This window comes from Cervus canadensis, chromosome 10, assembly GCF_019320065.1.
Source record: "Cervus canadensis isolate Bull #8, Minnesota chromosome 10, ASM1932006v1, whole genome shotgun sequence".
NCBI classification, from domain to species: domain Eukaryota; kingdom Metazoa; phylum Chordata; class Mammalia; order Artiodactyla; family Cervidae; genus Cervus; species Cervus canadensis.
In genome coordinates, this window is record NC_057395.1 from 63079621 (window position 1) to 63104159 (window position 24539).

Sequence of the window (24539 nt, forward strand, 5' to 3'; positions counted from 1 at the left end):
CTTGTGTAGCTGGAATGTAGTGAGCAGCAGCAAGAATGCTGTATCAAGTTGGACAGGGAGATAAGACAGGGCCTTGTGAGCCATGGTGAGGAATTTGGATTTTGTCCAGTGTACGGTGGGAGACCATCAGGCTTTTTAAGCAGAGAAGTGATTAGAATTTATTTATTATTTAGAAAATAACTTTGCTTGTTTTATGGAGAATAGACTTTAGGTCAGTATATTAGTTATCTATTGCCATGGAACAAATTAACTGCAAACCTGGCAGCTAAAAACAACAACAAATATCTCGTAGTTTCTGAGGATCAGGATTCTGTGAGTGGCTTTGCTGGTGGTTCTCATTCAGAGTTTCTTGTGGGTTGCAGTCAACCTGTGGTTGGGGCTGTAGTCATCTAAAGGTCTGACTGAGCCTGGAGGACCCACTTTTTTTTTTTTTCCATTTATTTTTATTAGTTGGAGGCTAATTACTTTGGAGGACCCACTTCTAAGCTCACTTATGTGGCTGTTGGCAGGAACCTTCAGTTCCTTGCCACATGGACCTCTCCATAGGGCTGCTCATGACGTGGCAGCTGGCTGCCCCCAGAGCAAATAATCAGAGAGAATGCAACCAAGATAGACGCCACAGTGTCTTCTATAATCTCATCTCAGAAATGACATCCTATCATTGCTCACTAGACAAACCCTAGTACAATGAGATAAAGGAATACACAGGGGTGTGAATACCAGGAGATGGAGGTGGGTGTGACCGTCTTGGAGCCTGGCTAGCACAGCAGGAAGACTTGTTAGGAGGCTGTTGCCGTGGGTACAGCAGTTTGGTGATGCGGATCGCTGCAGTATCCTACTGTGGTGTATTTATTTTCTCCTCCCAGGCTGCCGGCGGGACGAGGATGGCTATTACTGGATCACCGGCAGGATTGATGACATGCTGAATGTATCTGGTGAGGGCCAGGGAGGGACCATCTTCCCTTATCATTAACCCTGCTCACCTAGCAACTCCCAGCCAAAGCCTTCTAAGAGAACCAGACCACACCTGGAGTGCAGTGTTCAGTTCTGGGCTGAAGAGTAATAAACACTGAAGAGTACCTGGAGGAGGGGAACCAGGATGGTGGGGCAACGATGTCCCTTGAGGAATGAATGAAAGGCCGTCCCCATTTGACCAGACCGGGACTGCCTTACTGGGACAGATGGAACAGGGGCTGGGACTTCTCTCACGGCAACTTCCTTTCCCTTGACAAGGACACCTGCTGAGCACGGCAGAGGTGGAGTCAGCACTTGTGGAACACAAGGCTGTTGCAGAGGCAGCCGTGGTTGGCCACCCTCATCCTGTGAAGGGCGAATGCCTCTACTGTTTTGTCACTTTGTGCGATGGCCACATCTTCAGCCCAGCTCTCACTGAAGAGCTCAAGAAGCAGAGTAAGGAGCTTCCCTGGGCAGGGATCGCCAGGTCTGTCCTGATGGCCCAGTCGCCACAGCAAGTTGTTGGGGAGGGGATGTAGTGAGCTAGTTTCTCAAACCACAAACAGATCCCAGGGGCTGACTGCCCTCTTCCCACTCAGTCTCCATCATGTTAATAATGATTGACATTTGTAGAATTCTTTCTCTGTGCCACTGAACTAAGCATTTTATTTTTATTTTATTTTTTTTGAACTAAGCATTTTAAATGCATTAATACATTTAATCTCTAGTCACCTCTATGAGGCTTCCCAGGTGGCACAGTGGTAAAGAATCTGCCTGCCAATGCAGGAGATGCAGAAGACATGGGTTTGATCCCTGGGTCGGGAAGACCCCCTGGAGTAGGAAATGGTAACCCACTCCAGTATTCTTGCCTGGACAACTCCATGAACAGAGGAGCCTGGCGGGCTACAGTCCATGGGGTCACAAAGAGCCTGACACAACTGAACAACTGAGTGCACACACCTCCATGAAATAGATCCTATTGTTACTCTCATTCTAAAGATGAAGAAATTGAGGCTCAGAGAATTTAGGAATAAATCACTTGTTTGAGGCCACACTGCAAGTAAAGTGAATTTCAACTCTAGCAGGCTGATTCTAGAGCTTGAGTTCCATGAAGGTGAATTAATATACAATAAGAGAGTAAAGAGACAATGTGTTAAACAGAGAGAAAGACAAAAAGTGAGCCTGAGCATGATTAGGTTGGGAACAAAGCCATCTCTGCCTTGGTTTTGGGCAGCCTGGCTAAGGGTACTGGAAAAATGCATAATGATTTGTTGGTTACAGTTAGAGAAAAGATTGGCCCCATTGCCACACCGGATTACATCCAGAATGCACCTGGATTGCCTAAAACTCGCTCAGGTATGTTCAGAGGCCTCTAGGGATTGGGATTGGATGGGCCAAGGCCCACTGGTGGTGAGTATGCGTGGATGGAAGCTTTTGGCAGGGCTAGAGTGGGTCAGTGTGTTGTCACCAGGTAACCAGAAGTGTGTGGACCCCCAGGGAAAATCATGAGGCGGGTGCTTCGGAAGATCGCTCAGAATGACCACGACCTGGGGGACACGTCCACTGTAGTCGACCCATCCATCATCACCCAGCTCTTCAGCCACCGCTGCATGACCATCCAGTGAACAAGACCCTGCCTGGAACCCAGGATTACCCCCTGCTTGGCTTTCCAAAGTTTTGCCCCCTCCCTGCCCCCATCCGGGAGTGCTGAGGGCCAGTGCTGACCCACAGCACTTCCCTTGTCCAGCTGTCTGGGACTGAGGACCATCTTTGCCTCAGGGTGGCGGCAACTTCCTGCAACCACCAGGCAGATGCCAGAGGGCCCAGGTCAGCCTCAGGCTGTGCCCCTAGACTGCAAAGAACCCTTGGAGCCCTGAAGGGACCTGAAGGTCATGTCCCAAACCCAAGTTAAGTGTTCAGTGGGCAAATGAGGGCATGGGCTGAAACAGGGAAGCAACTCTAACCCTATGTCATCTCTCTCAGGAAGCACCAGTACTTATCTTGGGCGTGCACTTGCCCTGAGAAATGCCTGTTTGTGAGTCCTGAAAAAATAATTATTTTTTAAAACACTTTGTTGCTTCTCTTGTGGGTCTGAATTCCCTTTTGTACCAGATGGCAGTGCCTGTCTGCCATTTGTTCCAGGGGCTCTGCAGGCAGGCTGAGTTTCCAGAGAGCTTTCAGATCATTTGTGTCTTCGAAGGAGTACATGTGTTATGCTCCCAGGACTGGGGGAGCTCGCTTTTCTTGTCCTCTGTTCCCAGCCTCCCCTGAACAGTCTTGCCCATGAGAGACATTCTCAGATGAAGCTCTCTTTTCCTACCCCAGTTGTACTCAGGCCCTGTGGTTGTAGGAATAAAGTCTGTGACTTCATGAAGGTGGTAACTTGCTTTCTCAGTGTCTTACACGGTATATACTTACTGGCTGCTCTATGTGGGGGATGGGAAGGGGAGTGATTTTCCTCAGGAATACCCCAATATTCCTTCCAGAATTTTGGGTCTAGGCAGTGCTAGGCAGGGCAATACCAGAGACCCAGGTTTGATCCCTGGGTCGGGAAGATCCCCTAGGGAAGGGAATGGCAACCCACTCCAGTATTCTTGCCTGGAGAATCCCAGGGACAGAGGAGCCTGACAGTCCATGGGGTCACAAAGAGTCAGACATGACTAAGCAACTAACATTTTCATTTTCACCAGGGCTTCCAGGCCCTTTGACAAGCTCCTGAGCTAAGTAGGAAAGCAACTAAAGCCACATTATAACTGTAATGCTTGACCACGGTTGCTCTCCCTGCTAGAGACCATCTCTCTTCGCTGTGATCCTGTGGGAGCATTAGTGAGTGACTAAGGACTGAAATTTCAGGGTCCTATCCATAGGATCTGGAGCTAGGGAGACTGATTATAGCCGAGTTCCTTCCCCTGCTCCAATCTATCTGAAGAGGGCTGATTAGGATTATAGCTTCCTCCCCTCAATGTACAAACAAAGGAATCATAGAATCAGCAAAGTAGTTTTATTTAAGGCAGAGGTGGGGAAAGGCTGTGGCCCTACCCTTTCCCTCCCACCCCTCAGTCCTAGCCCAAGTCCAGAACCTGCTGGAAAGGCTGAGAAGGGGCTAACAGGAGAGTGGCAAGGTTATGGACCCTGACCTCAAATCAGTTTTCTTTCAGCTGTATCTACACCCTGAGGTTTTAGGGCCCTCTAGATCGCATCTAGGGGAAACACAGCTTTTCTGGTTCTCAGAAGGGAAAGCTGGGGGCAGGGGGTGGGGGGGGGAAGATACCCAACATTTGCCCTTCCTGAGAGACCAGCCTTCCCAAGGTAAGGGGAGGGCAGCCCCTCAGGAGGGCAGGTGAGGAATAATCAGTGCAAAGGATGGAAGGTCTTTTGAGTGAAGTCCGGGCAGGCCTGGCTGTGCTCTCACACAGGGTATGGGTTGTCCAGGACTGCCACTCCAGCTGCCACACCACCATCTGCATGCTCAATGGCTTTGGTTCGAAGCAGATGTCCCACGTGCTTGTTCATCACAAGTGTCTTTCCCTCCCTATAGAAATGGGAGCAGGAGACACACAACTCCCATCACCTGGACTCAGCCCTCAAACCCAAGACCTTCCTTGGTTTCAGCTGAACAGTACATGGGTGACTGACTACACTTGAGAAAGTGCTAGGATTTCTGAATCAGATTTGGGATTGCATCCTAGTGTGGATATTATTAGCTCTGTCTTTGAAGCAAGTTACTCAGCCTTTCTAAATATCAATTTCCTCAATTTAAAACAGGGATAATACCTCTCACTTTGTAAGATGGTGACAAGGATTAAAGAAAACCATAAAAGCATTTAGCATGATGCCAGGCTCACATTTCATCTTCTGTAGCTCTATATTTCCTTCTCTACCTCTCTCTCAAGATGGCGGTAGGAGGTGGAGAGGAATTGGCAGGCAGAGATGCTGTAAGTTGGAGAAGGAAATGGCAACCCACTCCAGTACTCTTGCCCGGAAAATCCCATGGATGGAGGAGCATGGTAGGCTATAGTCCATGGGGTTGCAGAGAGTTGGACACAACTGAGTGACTTCACTTCACTGGACGCTGTAAGTGGAATGGTTGTAGGGGAAGATTATAGAGAGGGCAGGCCCTGGTGGGGAGCATGGTAGGATCTGGTATTCCTTCCTTGCTCTGATCTTGGAGTATTTTGCAGGAAGTGATCATTAGGGACCAGAAACCGTTCCTTACAAATTCCCCAGTTGTCTTCTTCCTGATTCTTTAGTGCTCAAGTCCAAGCCCAGGAACCACTCAGCTTTTCAAAGCCACTGTTTATCCTCTAGCTGGCCCATCCCACCTTTCCCCAGCATCCCAGGTGCCCTGGGACTGGACCTAAACTTTTCTTCCCTGGGGTCTCCTAATCCAGGGTTATATTTTAGCCATCTTGATATCACTTGGAATTTCCTTTATAGTTGCAAAGCACTTGTCATCTGGACTTCATTTGATAGCCTTGTGAGGTAGGCAGATCTTAGGTCCTTGGCCTCATTTACTACATAAGGAAACATGTTGCTTGGCTCACCTGACATAGACCCCGAAGATGCCCAGCTCTGAAATGCACTGGACCACTCGGGCAGGGCTGCCGGGTCGCAGTAGACAATTCTTAAAAGGTTCGGGTTCGATCTTCTCCATGAGGATGTAGGAGGCTCTCTCCTCACTGTCCTTCAGCCGCTCCAGGGATTGTACCATCTCCTCCCCGTATAGGTTGTTACCTGCAATTTCACTAACCAGTCATCCTAGACCCTCTGCCCACCTTCTCTACACTGTACTCCCACTTCTAGGGCCATGTGGGCAGGTCAAGAGCATCAGTTCCTGACACCAGCTCAGTGAACCCAGGGCAGACTTGTTCTCCAAGGAGAAAAATGTCACCTTCAACAGGAGAGCTCTTACAAAAGTGAACACACCTCCCACCATATCATCCTGCCCTGGTTCTCCTCTTACCTGACTATGGCTGTTCCTTCTCAGCCTCCCTGACTGGCTCCTGCCCCTCTTAAATGATGGGGTTTCCAAGGAATCATTCCTCTACCCTTGTTCTCTCCTCCATGTACACACTCTTTTTCAGGGAGATCTCTTCCAAGGCTTCATCTATAGTCTATAACTTGTTAACTCCCAAATCTTTAGCTAAAGCTCCCTGCTCTAAACATCACAGATATCCCAGGGGCTACCAAATCCAACTCAGCATGTCTGAACAGAACTCATTACTTCTGCCTGGGTCTGCTCCTCCTGGGCCCTCTTACACTCAGTCAAGTGAAAGGCGTTCCCGAGTCACTGATCTCCTCCCTCTCCATTCACTAACTCGAACACGTCTCTTCAGTCTGTACTCCACACTGTCACAGGCTCTGGCCCAGCCTTCTGCATTGCTCTTCTGGACAACTATACCAGCCTCCTCTATGGTCTCTAGGCCACCAATGTATCCCCGCATTCCAGGACATGCTCTACCATGGCTGAAACACGGATCCATCATGTGTCCAACCCCTCCTTTAAACTTGCTAATGGCTTCCCACCACCCATAGGATAAAGCTCAATTTCCTACATATGTTCAACATCCTTTATAATCAGGTCCCAAGCCATCTTTTCCAAAACAAATCATTCCCTCTCCCACCTCCCATGCTGCACTCCAGCCTCAGCAGTTAACTTGTTAACCTCCAAACATGCCACACTTCCATGGACCAGCGGAAGCCTAAGCCTGAGGTTGCTCCTTCTGTATGGAATGCTCTTCCCCCTTTTCTACCTGTGAAATGCCTACCCAACCCTTAAGGCCAAGATAAAAAAAAAATCATCTCTGGATCCATGAGTCAGATATGACCCCTGCCCTCAAGGGGTTCAAACCAGGCAGGAAGGTATCCAACCTCCTGATATGCCCCCTCCTGCACCCCCACGGGCACCTCAGACTACACTTGCCCACACCCTCCAGTGCTAGTTAATCACATCCCGTGGTGCTTGGGCGTTTCTGTAGTGTAGAGGTCACCACGTTTGCCTCACACTCTCCTGTGCTCCACAGCACGTGATCACAGGATCTCCCGGGACACTGTCCAAGGTGGGGAACCTGTGTCAGTTCCTCCCGTATCCCCTGGAGCCTGGAACTGTGGCCACAGCAAGTGCAGGTCAGCACTGGTGACCTCCTGCAATCCCCTTCACTGAGCAGCCCTGCAAAGGGGGCACCACCTACCTCCACCCTCTCTCTGAGGCTTTAGCACGAAGCTGCTAGGGGCAGCAATGGCCTTGGTGATAGCCTGGTCCCCTTCTTCACCCTGGTAGGAGGCAAGAGAGCAGTCAGTAGCAGTCTTAGGCCAAAGAGCACACTGCCAAGGTCCTGCTGGTTGTGCAGAGCGGCATCAGAGGAGGAGCAGGAAGAGGAAGGGCCATAAAGCCCCTTAGGCTGGATGCTACTAGCTAGATGAGACAACCCCAGTGAACCCCTCTGTAGCAGGGAGTACCAGCTTTCTCTGGCAACAGTTCAGGAGTAGCCCGAGGCCTGAAAGCAGGTATAGATACTCCTCAGTTCTTGCTGTCTACCTCAGCCCCCTTCCCTGGTTAGCATCCCCATTTCCACCTTTGCTGAGGGAGCTTACAATGGATTCCAGCCCCACTTCCCAGGGCTCCAGGGGACCTCAGAGCATCACTGACTCAAGTCCAGCCCAGTGCCAGCTCCAGCCTGGCACACTGGGCTCCGGGTCCCCAGTACTGAGGAGGCCTGAGCTGGGAGAAGTGGGATGTCCACGCACCAGGTCTAGTGAGTAGAGGCCAGCAAAGGTGGCACGGAGGCGGGCCACAGCCTCAGGCTGCCCGGGGAGCAAGGACTCCAGCACGCCCACTCTGCTCAGCTCCTGCTGCACCTTCTTGGTCCCGGCCAGCTGGGTGGCAATGTCCGGGCACTTGACAGCACATGACCTCTCCAGGAGCAGGCGTGCTTCCCAATTCTGCGGAGTGAAGACACCAAATGGAATTCTACTTTGACTTTGGCTGACCTTTAGTGAGCATCCATCAGGTGCCAGGTATCCTCACATGCATCACCTCCCAGGGCCCGTGTAACACACTTGTGAGGCAGGTGTGGCCTCCTCCTAACATGCAGGATTCTTGCCCTTGGGGAGCTCACAGCCTAGCACGATGACACATGACTGTAACTAAAAGGGGAAATGACAAAAGGTGAAAGGGTGAACAGTGGATGAGGAGGTTTGAAAGGGGAGGAGACACTTGTTTATGAGCTCAGCTTCCTATTGTACTACAAATAAAATACAAACTGCTGTTCTTCTCCTGTAAGGACCTACTTCTTGTCTCCTTTTCAACTTCATTCCAGGCTGTCCCTTCACCCCACTCCCACTTTCCAGCCACACAGGTCTGTCAGTTTTCAGACACAAACGTCATATCCACCTCAGGACCTGCATTTGCTGCATTTCCCTCTGCTGGGATTCTTGTCATTTTGGCTTTTCTAATGGATGGTTGAATCCTTTTCATCCTTAAGTCTTGGCTCAAAGTCACCTTCTCAAACCACCATATTTAATGTGATTTCTCCATAATTCTCTATTGTTTCACCCTGTTGTTTCCTCCAGCTAGGGAAAAAAAAAAAAAACTTTTTCTACTTTTGTTTACTTTCTGATGACCATCCCCCTGAGCACACTGTGAGCTCCATAAGAACTGGACTCTTGTCTGTCTCTCATTTCCTATTGTATCCCCAGTGTTTAGCACAACGCCTGAAGCTTTGCAGGTGCTCAGTAAATATATTGTTGTTTAATGAGGGGAAATCTGAGAAAACAGGGAGAGTGACAGGTGAGACTCAACAGGGACGAGGTACTCAAGTTAACAAAGTAATGTGAGCAAAGGTCTGCAGGTGAATAATCGCAGGATGAACAGTCTGGTGGGCCAGGAGTTCAGGGTGTGAGAGGCAGGGAAATGGCAGAGGGCCATGCTCCACTCCCCCACTCTAGCCCCACTTCTAGGGCACCAGAGCGACAGTCTGTCCTTGACTCCAGACCACAACAAACTGCCCACAGCAGGATCAGGGCCAAAGCCAAAGGAGCAACACCACCACCCCATCCCACTCTCACCCCCACACATGATGTCCTTCCTCTGATGTTCACCTACCTGCAGCACCTCTGCCTGGTCTTCATCAATAACCGCAGACACCTAACAACTAAGCTAGTGTTCTGGGTGGAGCTAAAGGTACACTGCATGTCAGAGATTAACCCAAGAAAGTACCCCATTGTGGAAAGGAGAGAAAGCAAAACTCAGAGATGAGCAGGGAACTTGCTCACTGTCTCCTAGCAAGTCACTAAGCCTAGTGGATTTGTCTCCATGTCTAAACCTGGCCTGAGTTTCTCAGTTCCTAAAAATGTTCTCCTTGTGCGTTAATTTCCTTCCTGTTAAATCTAAATAAAGTTTTCTTTGGCCCTTTCCCTCAAGCCCCTTGTCCTAGAACCTGGATCCATTTTTCCCAATAGATAGTTTCTCTCTTCTCTAGTCAGCAAGTTCTAACCACTTTCTAGAGGAAAGGACCTTCTAAAGAGCTGCCACCTCTGTGGAGCTGCTCCCTGTACAGGATGGGCCTTAGAGAGGATCTTACACTCAAAGAATTATAGATCCAGAAGGACCTCCCTCAGTTTTCTAGTATAGTCCCCTCAGTTTACAGGAACTGAGCCCAGTAAGATGCAGGATCCTGCCCACGGTCACCCAAAGGTGGAGTCAAACCCTCAGGACCCCAGACTACTGCTCATGGTATTTTCTAACTTATTTTCTCCTTTACCTTCTCCCAACTGAAGGCAGGGCTTCCTATTAGCTTCTCCATGCTGTGGATCAGGGGCAGGAGGAAGAGAATGATATGCTAGGAATGACACTGGACTGAGAGGCAGAAAGCCTAGGAGCTTCCTGTGGGACCTTAGATAAGCCCCGGCATCTCTCAAACCTTAGTTTCTCCATCTATTTAATGGGGATAATTATACACCTCATACGGTGTAAGGATTAAATGAAACAGTAGATGTGGAATGCAATTTTGAAACTACATGGTAAGATAGCAAGCTAAGGTGATATCATTAGTGTCGTTAGTATGAATGGACAACAGATAAAACCTTTTGGATGCAGATAAAAGAGAAGAAAGAGCTGGCAAGAAGGAACTGGTCACTGGTGCAGTGGAACTGGTTTGTATTGACTCATGAGAGCTGATTGTGCCTATCTCTTCCCAATTCTGTTCAGAGATGTTAAGTTGGGTAGCTTTGAAATTGGTCATGATGGGAGTAGTTATAATAGAAATCAGCAAATGCTATAAATAAGGGCGTGCCTCCCCGGAGAGATTATGGTTACACATTTACCAGCATAACCCTAGAAACTAAGGTGAATGGCTGAAGCATTGTGGATTCCTGAGGCTTTAGATTCTAGCAGACCTTGTGTGTGTTTAGGGAGTGAGAGGTAGCAAAAAGCTTGTGGGAGGATAGGAAGTTCCCTCAGGAAGAACTGAAGCCAGGGCTCAGGGAAAAACCCAGGTTGTTATGATACGTGTTGAATCTCTGAGGAACAATGGTGGGTCCCAGGGGGCAAAGAGTGGTCTAATGGAAAGCACCAACCTGTAGACTGTAATGACTTGGCATGTAGCCATCCCGGAAGTAAACCACAGCAATCTCCTGGCCGTCCCTAGAAGACAGGATGGAAAAAGCTGCTGTGTTAAACTAAAACTGATGTGTTCAGTGGTTCAGTCTATTTCAGGGTGCATCAAAACACCTTTGACTTCTTTGAAAGTCAGCCCATGGGGGTAGCCTGAACAGGGATTCATTGGAAGCATGTAGTAAACACCTACACCATCAGTGCTTCCACTAAAAACTGGAAGGGGAAATGCTCGCCAATATTTCCAGATCTAGAGTCATTCTAGGAAGGCCGCAAGGAAAAAAAAAAAGGTGACCGGAATCAAATTAGGTAAACTTTGAAAAAGTGGGCTCAAAATTCCCAAGCAGCAGAATCATAATGCTAGCAAAACACACTTGTATTTACACTGCTTAAAGTAGCTGAAACCAGGCTGAGGTTTTTTCAAATGGTAGCGGGGTGAAGGTGGGCAGATGCCAAATATGAATCTAGTTAAGCTATAGACTGTATTTTGGAACTTCTTCCCCTTTTCTTTATTTGATATTGTTTGATATATCTGGAAAGTAAATTAATGACTTTGTTTTGTTAAGATAAAAGCACATTTTGAAAATAGTTAAGTGTGAATTCTCTGGCAGCCCTGTGGCTAGGACTCGGTATTCTCACTGACAAGGGCCTGGGGTTCAATCCCTGGTCAGGGAACTAAAATCACTCCAGCTGCATGGCATGCGCCCCCACCCCCCCCCCAAAAAGGAAGAAGAAAAAAGAAAAGAAAATAGTGGCATTGTGAAATGTCAAGAGGTTCTTAATTTTAAGAATCACAAATTTCCAGGTCTAAATATGTGATATTAATACAAAAGTCACCTGGTGGACTTCTCTTGTGGTCTAAGAATCTGCCTGCCAATGCAGGGAACAGGGCTTCAGTCCCTGGTCTGGGAAGATCTTACACACACACCATGGAGCCCATGCTCCACCAAGAGAAGCCACTGCAGTGAGAAGCCTGAGCACAGCAATGAATGGTAGCCCCCACTTGCTGCAACTAGAGAAAGCCTATGAGCAGCAACAAAAGACCCAGCTCAGCTAACAATAAAATAAATGTCAATCTTTAAAAAATTAAAAATATAAAGTCAAGTCACCTGGTGGTGGCCCATAAAGCGAAGCATGGGGCCTGGCTTGGAGCACAAATCCAGGCCCCTTGAAGTCTTGCCTGAGACCTCAGAGAAGCAACTCCCAGAACCAATCAAAGAATGAGCTGGCTACTCCTCTTCCTCCTTGACTGCCCAACCCAATTGCCCAAGTCTGACTTGACCAGCCAAAAAGGGCAAGAAAACTTTGAGGAGCCCAGAGGCATATGGAAACCAAGGTTATCCAGAATGTCAATAGCTCTGATACAACCCTCTAAAAACAGAACTTGGCTTCTCCAAAACTGCCTGGGAAGGTGGGATATTTTCAGTGTTCACCCTAAAATTCAGAGAGAAGGAAGCAAGCCATCACATCTCCCAGAAGAAAGGGTCATTTAGGAGAAGAGGGTGGCAGGATGAGTTTCCCAAATCAGCCCTCTACTGGATCCTTGGGAATGCTCCTTGGACACTTACATAAATAGTCTTCGGTCTTGGTCTAGAGACCCCTTTTCAGAGACATCTTCAAACCTTCGTCGGATTACATGGATATTCCTGAGAAAGATGGGCAAGGGTCAGAGAGAGTGGCTGCTCTGTTCTGACTGGCTCTCCGGGGGCCACACACGCAGGTCTCCCCTCTTTTACTTACCTGGCCAGTAGCTCATTCTCTATGGCACGCTGGTCAAATATGTTCCTTTCCTTCTCTTGAGCAATCAGTAGCACCTGAGCACTGGGGAAAGAACACACGTGGCCCCAGGTGACCCCATCCCACCCCCTTCAGCACTGAGAATGAGAACACAGCTTTCCTGAAAGAGCAGACATTCTCTCATCTCAGGACTGCCTCAGGCACAGATACCTGAGGCTACAACACATTATTTCCTGAAAGTAGAAAATGTGAAAAAATGGAGATCTCTTTGTTCCTTCTCGAGTAGGCAGATGTAACAATGTCAATTTTCTGTGCAAACTAAAATTTGGATTTAAAAGCATCTCAAAAACCCAAGAGGACTTTTTCTTAGAATTTAACATAATGATTCTAAAATCTTCTGGAAGAGTAAAGAGGTGAGAGTTGTTGTTTAGTAGCTAAGTCATGTCTGACTCTCTTGTGACCCCACCAGGCTCCTTTGTCCATGGAACTTCAGAAGAGTATTTTGTAAAAGAATAATGGGGTTTGGGGCTTAATGACCCTATTATTAGATTATGAAACATATAATAAAACAAGACCCTATTACTAGATTGTGAAACATATAATAAAACAATGTGTGGTTCTTGAATAAAACACTAGAATAGCTCAGCAGAATCTACAGAAACTCTAAAGAGCAAATTATGAATAAGGCCTTATTTCCTGGGGCCTCCCAACATTTCTGTGTGGCACATGGGGCCATGTTTGGTCCCACAGTATTAACAGGATCACTGGGGCTTACCTGGCCTCTTCCTTTCTGCTTATCCACATGTTTCTTGAAAGAGCAAGAGCTCAAGGACTCAGGGAAATGCTACTGCCAAAGAACTGTCTGTTTGATTACCAATCAAGCTATTTTCAGTTGTCAAAGACACGTCCAGTCCCCAGCCAGACTCTCTTAGGGCCAAGGCTCAGCAGTACCAAACTCCATTTTTGCTGTAGCTATACTGCACTGTGCCCAAGGCTTCTTGCTAAGACTCTTGAAGAGTGGGCAGACTTGGCTTAGGATTCTAAGTGTGGATTTCTGACCTACTGTACTTGGCCTCTTGTCTGTCTGTCTCTGCTTCTCTCTCCCTCAGCTAAACCTCTTGGGGCTACACTTTGACTAACTCTTCTCCACTTAGCTAAAATACAGGTCCTGCTATGACCCCACTCCTAGTCAGCCTGAAATCTCTTGACATCAGACCTGATATTAAGCTGAGTCTTGGCTTTGAGCTGTGTGTCTGAGAGGCAAGCTAGGTTCTTTCAGAAGCCATCTTGCCTGGAGAGAGTCCTGAGAGCCAATGACCTTGCTCTTAACTTTGTAGCCTGATCTGCTCTGCTCATGGGTGGGAATGTGGCACTTAGCCCAGGCTGGCCCACCTCCAAGAAGAGGCGGAGGAGGAAAGCTGTAGGTTAAAGTGGAACTGCATGCTCTGGTTAATGAAGTCAGCCTGCCCCCTGCCAAATAATTGGGCTCAGACTCGGAAAACACTCTACCTCTTCCTGCCTTTAGTTCTGATAGTCTGCTGGGAGCAGGACTGGGAGAGTGTTCAGCTAAGGAAGGTGAAGCGGCAGGAGCTTGTTGACTGGGAGTGGGCACCCTGAATCCCAGTCCTGCCAGGGACCTATGGTACACCCTTGCGTAAGTCAGTTTCTTTCCTTGGACCCTGATTTCCCCATTTATAGGTAAGAGAGATAACTAGGTCATAGTTGCCAATCTTTACATTAAGAATCATCTCTTCTTATCCCTACTCATTCTAACCACAGACACTGTATTTTGAAAGTGTTTGAATAAATGCATAAATTGAAATCACAATTCATTTTTCAGGCTTAATTTTTTACAATTCTTTTTAAAAAGTATGAGATAACTGACAAAAACTCATCTGCTCTACAAATGCTTGCACCTCAGTTTTTCAGTCTATCCTATGGGACCATTCCTCTTAGAAGAACACTGTAACAGAGAGATCACAGGCTTTCAGTTCAGTTCAGTTCAGTTCAGTCACTCATTTGTGTCCGACTCTTTGCAACCCCATGAACTGCAGCACGCCAGGCCTCCCTGTCCACCACCAACTCCCGGAGTCCACCCAAACCCATGTCCATTGTGTCGGTGATGCCATCCAACCATCTCATCCTCTGTCGTCCCCTTCTCCTCCTGCCCCCAGTCTTTCCCAGCATCAGGGTCTTTTCAAATGAGTCAGCTCTCTGCATCAGGTGACCAAAGTATTGGAGTTTCAGCTTCAACATCACTCCCTCCAGTGAACACCCAGGACTGATCTCCTTTAGGATGGACTGGTTGGATCTCCTTGCAGTCCAAGGGACTCTCAAGAGTCTTCTCCAACACCACAGTTCAAAAGCATCAATTCTTCGGTGCTCAGCTTTCTTTATAGTCCAACTCTCACATCCATACATGACCACTGGAAAAACCATAGCCTTGACTAGACAGACCTTTGTTGGCAAAGTAATGTCTCTGCTTTTTAATATGCTGTCTAGGTTGGTCATAACTTTCCTTCCAAGGAGCACGCGTCTTTTAATTTCATGGCTGCAATCACCATCTGCAGTGATTTTGGAGCCCAAAAAAATAAAGTCTGACACTGTTTCCACTGTTTCCCCATCTATTTGCCATGAAGTGATGGGACTGGATGCCATGATCTTAGTTTTCTGAATGTTGAGCTTTAAGCCAACTTTTTCATTCTCCTCTTTCACTTTCATCAAGAGACTCTTTAGTTCTTTTTCACTTTCCGCCATAAGGGTGGTGTCATCTGCATATCTGAGCTTATTGAGGCTTTAGAGGCAGATAAATATGAATTCTAAACTTCCTAGCTGGGTGACTCTGGGTAAGTCATTGCAGCCTCTCTGGGCCCTCAGTTTGCTCTGCTGTATAATAAAACTAGAACTCTTTAAATGGTAGTTATTATTACTATTGATATTATTGAAAGTACTACATAATGACCCTCAATGAGTGTTTTTAAAGCATTTTCCAAATCTATGGTTTCATTTCATTCTCAGTACCATCCTTTTAGGTGTTATTATTATTACCTCCACTTTACAAGTGAGGAACCCGATGTTCAAGGAAAAGAACAGACTTTAGCAAAGGTCATATTTGGATCAGCAGAAGTACCTATTTGACTCTCAAAATGAGGGAATCCACTCTTGGCTCAGGGATCCCACACCTCCTAATTACCAGTGCCTAATTTTGAGCACACAATTCTTTTCTCTCCATATTATTCATTATTCACGTCTCTAAACCTCAGTTTCCTCATCTTTAAAGTGGGGGAGATGAACAGTATCTACCTCAGAGTATTTGAAATGAGGATTCACTGAGATCCTGTCTGTATATGAAGTGCTTAGCACAGAGTGTGGCACTAGTGGGTGCTCATTAAGGGTTAACTGATAATGCTATGTTAACACTGCAGTAATTGTCAGTACAGTGCCTGCACATTCATCCAGAAGTCACTTACCTAGCATCTTTACACATCTGGAACACAGGTGAGAAATAAGAAGGAAGCAAAAAATGCCTCTGAACAGTTAAAACAGATACTATAAAATCCCTAGATCAAAGTTTATGCATTTACTCATTAAAGAGGCCCTCAAACATAACAGATCAATTTCTTCCCCAAACTATAACAAATCAAAAAGGAGGTATAGGAATGGGAGTGGAGGATTCTAAAATTCAAGCCCAATGACAGCAGTAAGAAGTAAGAGCTGTTAGTGGGGAGACAGACAGAAAAACCATGAAGAGAATGAATAAGAGCTTAAAGCCTAACAGCTGGGTTATTAGCGCAGGCAAACAGCCTCTCACACCGCTCGCTCTAAGCAGCATCTTTGCATTACATCAAGATGCAATCAGTGACAGTTATAATGATGACCTGGAGCCAACAAGAAAAGACTAAATTATCATCAAAGATTAAATTATATCACCTCTTACTTAAGAAGGAAGAAACTCCAGTAAAACTCCATTAAAACAATTTTGACACGCCAAAGTGTAAGCTTCTATTTCAAGAAAAATTCCCTCATTTCCTAATGATGTCAGGCAAAGAAGTTACTGTATCCATGAATGCTGAATCTAAAGCAAGATTCTGTTGCCACTTTTTCTTTCCCTTACTTGGCTGAGCCGTAGAGCGCCCAGGCTTTGGCAATCCCCATGGCCAGTCCCTTGCTGGGATTATTGGAGAGGATCTTGGCAGCTTCTTTGGTCTTACCCAGGACACTGAGAACATGTCTGTTGAGAGAGAGATGTCTTAGCAATTGGATGGGCCTTGAAGACTCTTCAGCCTGTGACTCATAGACACTTAGTGGAAGATCACTTTGAGCATCAGCTGAGCACTAAGAAACATCCTACCGCGATGCCCTCGGAGGATCCGCCTCAGGCTGGAATGTGCTGGGCTGCCCGAAGCCTGGCGGCTGGTGTACACACCAGAGGAGCCCTGAGACCCTGTGTTTCCACTCCACACCAGCCTCCCAGTGAACTGAAGCCCCTTTCCCTGAGCCCCACCTGCTGTCTGGAATCCTGCTACAGACTGTGTGCAATCTCAGAAACCTAGAGCATTACTACTGGCTAGATATGGATGCTGCTAGGGGCCAGCCTTCAGAAGCGAAGCCCCTGTTCCCTCTCTGCCTTGGCCTCTGACCTCCTTTCAGGACTCTTTCTTACCTCAGGGCCCTCACAAACACTGTTCCTTCTGCCTGGAACAGTGACTTACACAAAGAGGGGGCGGGATGAGATGAATCACAAAGTCCCTTCTCTCTCTGACATACCAAGACCTAATTACAAGTGGAAACTGTGTTATGAGGTGGAAACACATGACCCAAGGCCCAGGAGGGTACAGTCAGCATCGGAGATCCCTGCCCCCACCTTTGATTGTAGGCTCATCAGGCTGACACCTCACCCGTATGCCCAGGACTGCCCAAGGGACTCACCGATGCACAGCTGGGGTCCGGGAAGCTAGGCCCCCAAAGCTGGCAGAGATGGTGTTGATTTCAATCTGTTTCAGGGCTGCGGAGCCGTCTGGGTTGCACTGGAACATGTAGTCTGAGCGATTCAAGCCCAGGAACACGGTCTAGGGGAAAAACTGAAGGCTTAGGACATTTGCCCAGGGGCTGACCCCGAGGGCCTACCCACAGAGCTGACAGGTACCGTGAACTGTATGCAGAGATTACAGGGGCCAGCTAACACTCCCAAACCCAGTGGAATCATTCTTCTGGTCATCCCAGGATTGGCCATTAATGTATAAACCCCATGGGGACCAATGAGAGGCAGATTCCCATGAGCTCAGTGACTAGGCCAAATTTTTCTCGTAAAAAGAGAAAGAAATGGGAAGGGCAGGTCTCAGACCAGGGTGGAATGGAGAATGGTTACCTGGGCAATGCCTTCTTTTAGGACTTGCTTGTGGATGTCAAAGAGACGAGCAGTAAAGTTGTCCCTTTTGATGGTGCTGGAAGAGGAAGCAGCGTATTTTCTAGGCTACATGGGACATTAAAGGCCAAGGATTTCCACAGTTTCCTGAATCCTCTCTAGGTCTACTGGCCCAAACTTGAATACCCACACCAACCCCATAGAGAACAGTAGTTTAGAACCCAGCTCTAGAGCCAGATGACCTGGGTTCAAATCCCAGCTCTCCCACTCACTACTAGGCAACCTCAGACAGTCACTTCACCACTATGTTTCAGTTTGGTCATCTGAAAAAGGAAGAGAAATATAAATTTACAACATAGAGGAGTTATTGTTTAGTCGCTGAGTCATATCCAACTTTTATGTCCCCATGGACTGTAGTCCCCCAGGGTCCTCTGTCCATGGGATTCTCTAGGTAAGAATACTGGAGTGGGTTGCCATTTCCTTCTCTAGGAAATCTTCCACCCCAGGGATTGAACTCACATCTCCTGCATTGGCAGGTGGATTCTTTACCACTGAGCTACCCGGGAAGCTCAACAAAGAGTTGTGGTGAAGAGGAAATGAGATATTACATGTATAGAACTGAACACAGAGCCTGGCCCCAAGAATTCAAAACTAGCATATGCCATGACCATTCTGTAGTTGGTAAGCTTTCTAGGTGACCTAACATTAACTCTCTATAGCTTCCCCTACATTCTGATATCTCCCAGGACAAGTCCTATCCACCTCTTGCTTGGCAACCTCAGATTAGAAGACAGCGGTTATGCCTGGTGCCTCAAAAGATTTTTCTGACTCTAGCTAAATATCCTCATTTTTTTCTTCAGTGAGTCCGCATAGGAAGCCTTCTGTATCTGGGTCAGATACCCTGGTATGCACTCCCACAGCACTGTGGACCTTTCCTGTAGAGCACTGACTACAGTTATAATTTTCCATTTTATTTGTGTGATGGTTAGTGTCCTCTCTCCTGTTTGACATGTCTGTGTTGGCTCATGCTCATGGACAAGTGTGCTGCTGTGACACGGGACATGAGGTAGAACCCATCAGTATGGTTTTCTTTCTTCTTAGGAAGAGACACCCACAGGTAAGTAACTTGTTGCCTCTCAAGATTCAGGCAAGAATCTGCGCATCTGCTCAAGCCTGACTCTCAGGCTCACCTTGTTACAGGGTCCCCACTGAGCCCATGGAGCTCAGGCCTGCCCTGAAGTTCCTCTGCTCCCCATTGGCTCTCTCAGGGGTCTCCCAGCCCCTCATAAGGAGGAGAGATACCAGCTGGGCTTCTGCCTCTAGCAAAATTAAGACACGTTTACCCCTTTTTGAAGAGATGCTCCCCTTTGACCTTAGGGCTTAGGCTGCTATTGCAGCTGTGATCCTGGCCTTTTCTCCCTTACAAGCTGAGGTTTGTGTGTATTTCGGAGGAGAAGGTAATAACAAAGGCAGGGGTTGCAGAGTTGGGCTACAGGGAAAGTCTCACATGTAACTGCAGCTTCAGGGTAACGGTCATAAATCAGACTGCTCATATTTCCCCACAATCCAGAGTCACAGGTACAAAATCTGGGCCTATCCCAAGAAAGATCTGAGGAAAATGTACTGGAGAAGTTTGTACACTCATGATTCAGTGGATTTTTAGCTCCCAAGTCAATGGTTTCCGGGGGCTTCCCTGGTAAAGCTCAGCTGGTAAAGAATCTGCCTGCAATGCAGGAGACCTTGGTTCAATCCCTGGGTCGGAAAGATCCCTTGGAGAAGGGGAAGGCTACCTTCTCCAGTATTCTGGCCTGGAGAATTCCATGGACTATCCCATGTGGTCGCAAGGAGTTGGACATGACTGAGCAACTTATATTTCACTTCACTTTAATGGTTTCCAAACTTCTTACCATTATGAACCCTTCTCCTATTCACTGTCACACCAAATTGCATATTTTAAAAAGATTTGTGTTTAACAAAATAAATGTTTTTGATAAATTAATCAGACATGCAATTATATTTATGTGCGTGTATATATGTATATTCTCTCTCTCTACACACACACACACACACACACATTTAATTCTAATTTCATTCTAAAATAAAGAAATGTCCATTGCCCCAGGGCCTCAAGGGAAAAAAGAAGTTAAGGGAGAAGAGACAAAGAGGGGTGGATGGAATGAGCCATTTCAGGGGTTCTGTATCCTCATGAACTGGGTGTGGCCCAGTATGCACCCCGTCTCACCCAGAATGAGAGGCCTGAGGTGACAAGAAAGAGCCACTACTTAAGATGAGTAAAAAATCTGACTTTAAACCCAATAACCCCTCCTGCCCTCTGTTTTCTCCAAAACTAGGCTGCATGCGTGCGTGCTAAGTTACATCTGACTCTGCGACCCTATGGACCGCAGCCCACCAGGCTCCTCTGTCCATGGGACTCTCCAGGCAAAAATACTGGAGTGAGTTGCCATGCCCTCCTCCAGGAGATCTTCCCAATCCAGGGATCAAACACGAGTCTGTTATGTCTACCTGCATTGGCAGGCAGGATCTTTACCACTAGCGCCACCTGGGGAGCCCTGACCTCTAATTCCAGATGGAAATTTCAGTCTTCAGAGCAGGGGGCAGGTCGCAGGTCAGAGAATTACAGAATGTCAGCATTGGAATGGATCTTAGATTTAGGCCAACCTCCCTTATAGCTCAGTTGGTAAAGAATCTGCCTGCAACACAGGAGACCCCAGTTCAATCCCTGGGTCGGGAAGATCTGCTGGAGAAGGGATAGGCTATCCACTCCAGTGTTCTGGCCCAGAGAATTCCATTGACTATATAGTCCATGGGGTCACAAAGAATCAGAAATGACTAAGCAACTTTCACTTTCCCATTTTACAGATGAAGAAATTGAGGCCCAGAGAAAGAAAGGGGACTTGCTTGAGGCCATATAAGTAAGTGGTAGAGCCAGGGTTAGAAGCCAGCTCTTCTGACCTCTATTCTATTAATTTTTCTTTCTCTTGGAGAGTACCTGTCTCCCACCACAAAGTCACTTGCCCGGGTAATACCTCATGAGTCCCAGTCTTCCAGTCCCTTAGCTCTAGCATCTCCTGCCCACCCCACCACTCCCGTACCTGGAGAGAGTCTGCTCCAGAAAGACAGCGTTCTGGCTGACCGCATCCACCAGCAGGTTGAAGTCCGCCTGCACTGCATAGGCCTGCTCCAGCAGGGCACTCGGGACCCGGGAAGGGAAGAGTGTGAAAGGAGCATAGCTCACCACCTGATCAAGGAGAGAGAGTGGGCATGGGTAGAACGCCTGTGAGTGTGTTGTCTTCCTGCAAACATAACCCCATGGAAAGTGTGCCCCATATTACTGAAAACACACAAACTGCAGAATACTGGTTACCTCTGGGAAGGCAGGGAGAACAGGATGAGGAGTGGGTATTAAGAGAACTTCTAGACCTTGTTTTTGGCCAATTACTTCTGATTTTTAAAAAATGTAAACAGGTAAAAAATTACAGTCTAGACAAATAAGCCAAAAAATTATGGAGCATTGACTGTATGCTCAGTACTGTTTTAAATACTTTACATGGATTCATCATCTAACATTTTGAGAAAGATACTTTTATTATCTATACCTACTAAACAGATAAGGGAACTAAGTCCCAGAGAGGTTAAGTAACATGACCGAAATTATGCAAGGTTATTAAGTGAAACTGGGATTTGAACCACGATGGTTTCTAAACAACCACCGCACCCACCCACCCACACACACACATACACACACTTCTCCTAGCAGGTTCACATCCAAGCCAGTGCCCTTGCCTTCTGGTTGAGGAAGAGAGAGAGTCCCACAGGTACAGCTGTAGCAGAAGTGGACTCTGGCCCCCAGAGGAGAAGCCAGGGGTGGTTTCCCCCCAGTGTTGGAGATGGTGACCCAGGTTGCCAGGCCTGGGATTCATTCAGCTGCATTCTGAGTTCTCTGGACTTTGGCAGAGTCAGGAAACCCAAATACCACCTAGAATACTATTTTTAGGAGGGGATAATACATTCTGAGATTTCCAACAATAAATGAACTAGAACTTGGGAAAGAGAAGATGACTTTGTGACTTATATTACGACTTTGTGCTTATATTATATTATGAAGCATCACTGAGTCTATCCTCTGAGTTAATATCAGTTTGTCATTATGGTAGTATAAGTTAATGGTGTTTGAAGTTGGCACTTATATATTTATTTTTAAAATATTATTATTTTGAATAGATAATACAAACACATAAATTAAAAAAGACATAGTGAAAAGTATGTCTCACTCTCACCCTGTTCCCAATGACCCAGGTCTCCTCCCCATGGTATACTCATGGAATCATGAGTATATATATCATGCATTCATGATCATGCATGTGTGCTCAGTCATGTCCGATTCTTTGCCACCCCATGAAAAATGATATACCAGTGTCTCACATATCCTTCTAGACTAATGTGTGTGTATACATACATATTTTCTCTTTTTTTAACATGCACAAAAGCATATAATATGTACATTGTTGTGTCCTTTGCTTTATAAATATTTCAGAGGCATTTCCAAATACATTCCAATAGAACACTTTCATTATTTTCAGTGGTTCTATAGTATTCAATTCTTTGCATATATCATAATTTATTGCTAGCCTTCTAGTATGAACATCAATGTTGTTTCCTTCTCTTCCCCTCCATTACAAATAGATGCTTCAAGAAACATCCCAGAATATACATTCTAGAAACATTAATGAAGGAAACAGAAGATGATTCAAAGAAATGGAAAGATATCCCATCCTCTTAGATTGGAAGAATTAATATTATTAAAATGGCCATACTATCCAAACCAACCTATAGATTTAAAGTAATTCCTATCAAAACAACCATGATAGTTTTCACAGAACTAGAACTAATAATCTTAAAATTTATATGGAACCATAAAAGACCCTGAATTGCAAAGCAATCCTGAAAATAAAAGAACAAAATTAGAGGTATAATCCTCTCAGACTTTAAACTATACTACAAATCTAGAGTAATTAAAACAGTGTGGTACTGGCACACAAACAGACATATAGATCAATGGAACAGAAATAGAGAGCCCAGAAATAAACCCATGCACCTATGATCAGTTAATCTACAACAAAGGAAGGAGGAATACACAGTGGGTAAAGATGGTGTCTACAATAAATGGTACTGGGAAAACTGGATAGCCAAATGTAAAACAATGAGATTAGAACATTCCCTCATACTATATTCAAAAATAAACTCAAATGGTTTAAAGACCTCAAGATAAGCCCTAAAACCATAAAACTCCTAGAAGAGAACTTCTCAGGTAGTGCAGTGGGTAAGAATCTGCCTGCCAACACAGAAGACATGGGTTTGATCCCTGGTCCAGGAAGATTCCACATGCTGCTGAGCAACTAAGCCCATGTGCCACAACGACTGAAATCTGCATGCTCTAGGGCCTGCAACAAAGAGTCGCCCATACTCTCTGAAACTACAGAAAACCCTTGTGTACCAATGAAGACCCAGCTCAGCCATAAATAAATAAAATTATTTTAAAAAAAGACAAAAAAACTCCTAGAAGGGAACATAGGTGGAAAACTTTTGACATAAGACAAAATGAAAAGACAACCTACCTAAAGGGAGAAAATATTTGTAAATGATATGACTGACAAGGGGTTAATATCTAAAATTTACAAACAGCTCATACAGCTAACTATCAAAAACCAAACAACCAATCAAAAAATGGGCAGAAGACCTGAATAGACATTTCTCCAAAGAAGACATACAAGTACATGAAAAGATGCTCAAGATTGCTAATGAGAGAAATGCAAATCAAAACTACAATGAGATATCACTTCACACCTGCCAAAATAGCTATCATCACAAAGACTGAAAATAACAAATTTTGGAGAGGATGTGGAGAAAAGGGAACACTCAAACACTGTTGGTGGGAATGTAAATTGTTTCAGCCAAGTATAAAAAGCTAAAAACAGAACTACTGTTTGATCGAGCAATTCTACTTCTGGCTATATATCTGATGGGAATGAAAACACTAATTCAAAGAGAATTATAATCCTAAAGCCAGAGGTAGAACTTTTACAGTATCAGTCTGCCTTGGGTGACAGTCATTCTCATTTACTTGGGCCTCAAACTAGTTATTAAGTTTGGACTCTCCACCAGGCCCTTAACTAGGTTCTGGGCACACAGAGACAAAAGGGATGTGGCTTGGTAAAAAAAAAAAAAAAAAGATGGTGGCAGCTTTTTAGACACTAATGGGAATAATCATAAGGTATGTGTTAAGTCATAGAAGAGCTTAACACACTTCTTTGTGTAAAAAAAAATGGGAGAAAGGAATATATACATATTTTCTTGTTAAGAGTAAGGTAACAAAGAATGAACAAGAATGCTGAAACACAGGTTGCCTTTAAAACAGGAGAACTGGGTGGTTAGGGAATGTGGAAGGGAAGACTGAACTGTAAACTCTTGCACCTTCTGAGTTTCAAACCATGAAAATGTCTTACCTGGTCACAAAAAAAAATTCTTTTTAAAGGGATGAGATTTTTTGTTTGTTTGTTTTAAGATGTGGTTTAGAATAAGCAGTTCCACTTTTATGTATCAACCCTAGAGAAACATTCATACAGGTGCCCAAACAGGCATGCATGTGATTGTTTCCGGTAGGGCTATATGTAATCATAAAACATGAGAAATCACCAAAACAGCAGCCATAAAGTTAAACTGTGATCCATTCACACTTGGAATACTATGCATCAGAATGGAGTTGGAAAGAGTTCTAAGGCAGATTGTTAAATGAAAAACAAACACATATGTCATAGAATAATGTACTTGATCCAGCTAGTTTCTTATAAA

General features: G+C 45.8%; 2 protein-coding genes across 6 annotated transcripts in view; one reads left to right on the forward strand and one right to left on the reverse strand.

The window, feature by feature from the left end:
* The window catches only part of ACSS2 (acyl-CoA synthetase short chain family member 2), a 44651-nt gene extending 41327 nt beyond the window's left edge, over positions 1-3324 (forward strand). For both annotated transcript variants that reach the window (XM_043479074.1, XM_043479075.1), the window contains 4 exons: positions 867-935; positions 1234-1410; positions 2236-2310; positions 2452-3324. In XM_043479074.1, the coding sequence (XP_043335009.1) occupies positions 867-935; positions 1234-1410; positions 2236-2310; positions 2452-2579 (449 nt within the window). In that variant the 3' untranslated portion in view covers positions 2580-3324. The remainder of the gene's footprint in view (positions 1-866; positions 936-1233; positions 1411-2235; positions 2311-2451) is intronic.
* A 617-nt stretch (positions 3325-3941) lies between these two features.
* GSS (glutathione synthetase) overlaps positions 3942-24539 on the reverse strand; it is a 37319-nt gene continuing 16721 nt past the window's right edge. For 3 of the 4 annotated variants that reach the window (XM_043479078.1, XM_043479076.1, XM_043479077.1), the window contains exons 3-13: positions 20783-20928; positions 17673-17748; positions 17234-17373; positions 16419-16535; positions 12308-12388; positions 12136-12213; positions 10531-10597; positions 7702-7896; positions 7146-7227; positions 5499-5688; positions 3942-4486 (exon numbers count right to left, since the gene is read on the reverse strand). In XM_043479078.1, the coding sequence (XP_043335013.1) occupies positions 4363-4486; positions 5499-5688; positions 7146-7227; positions 7702-7896; positions 10531-10597; positions 12136-12213; positions 12308-12388; positions 16419-16535; positions 17234-17373; positions 17673-17748; positions 20783-20928 (1296 nt within the window). In that variant the 3' untranslated portion in view covers positions 3942-4362. The remainder of the gene's footprint in view (positions 4487-5498; positions 5689-7145; positions 7228-7701; positions 7897-10530; positions 10598-12135; positions 12214-12307; positions 12389-16418; positions 16536-17233; positions 17374-17672; positions 17749-20782; positions 20929-24539) is intronic. The other variant, XM_043479079.1, reaches the window with a different exon arrangement.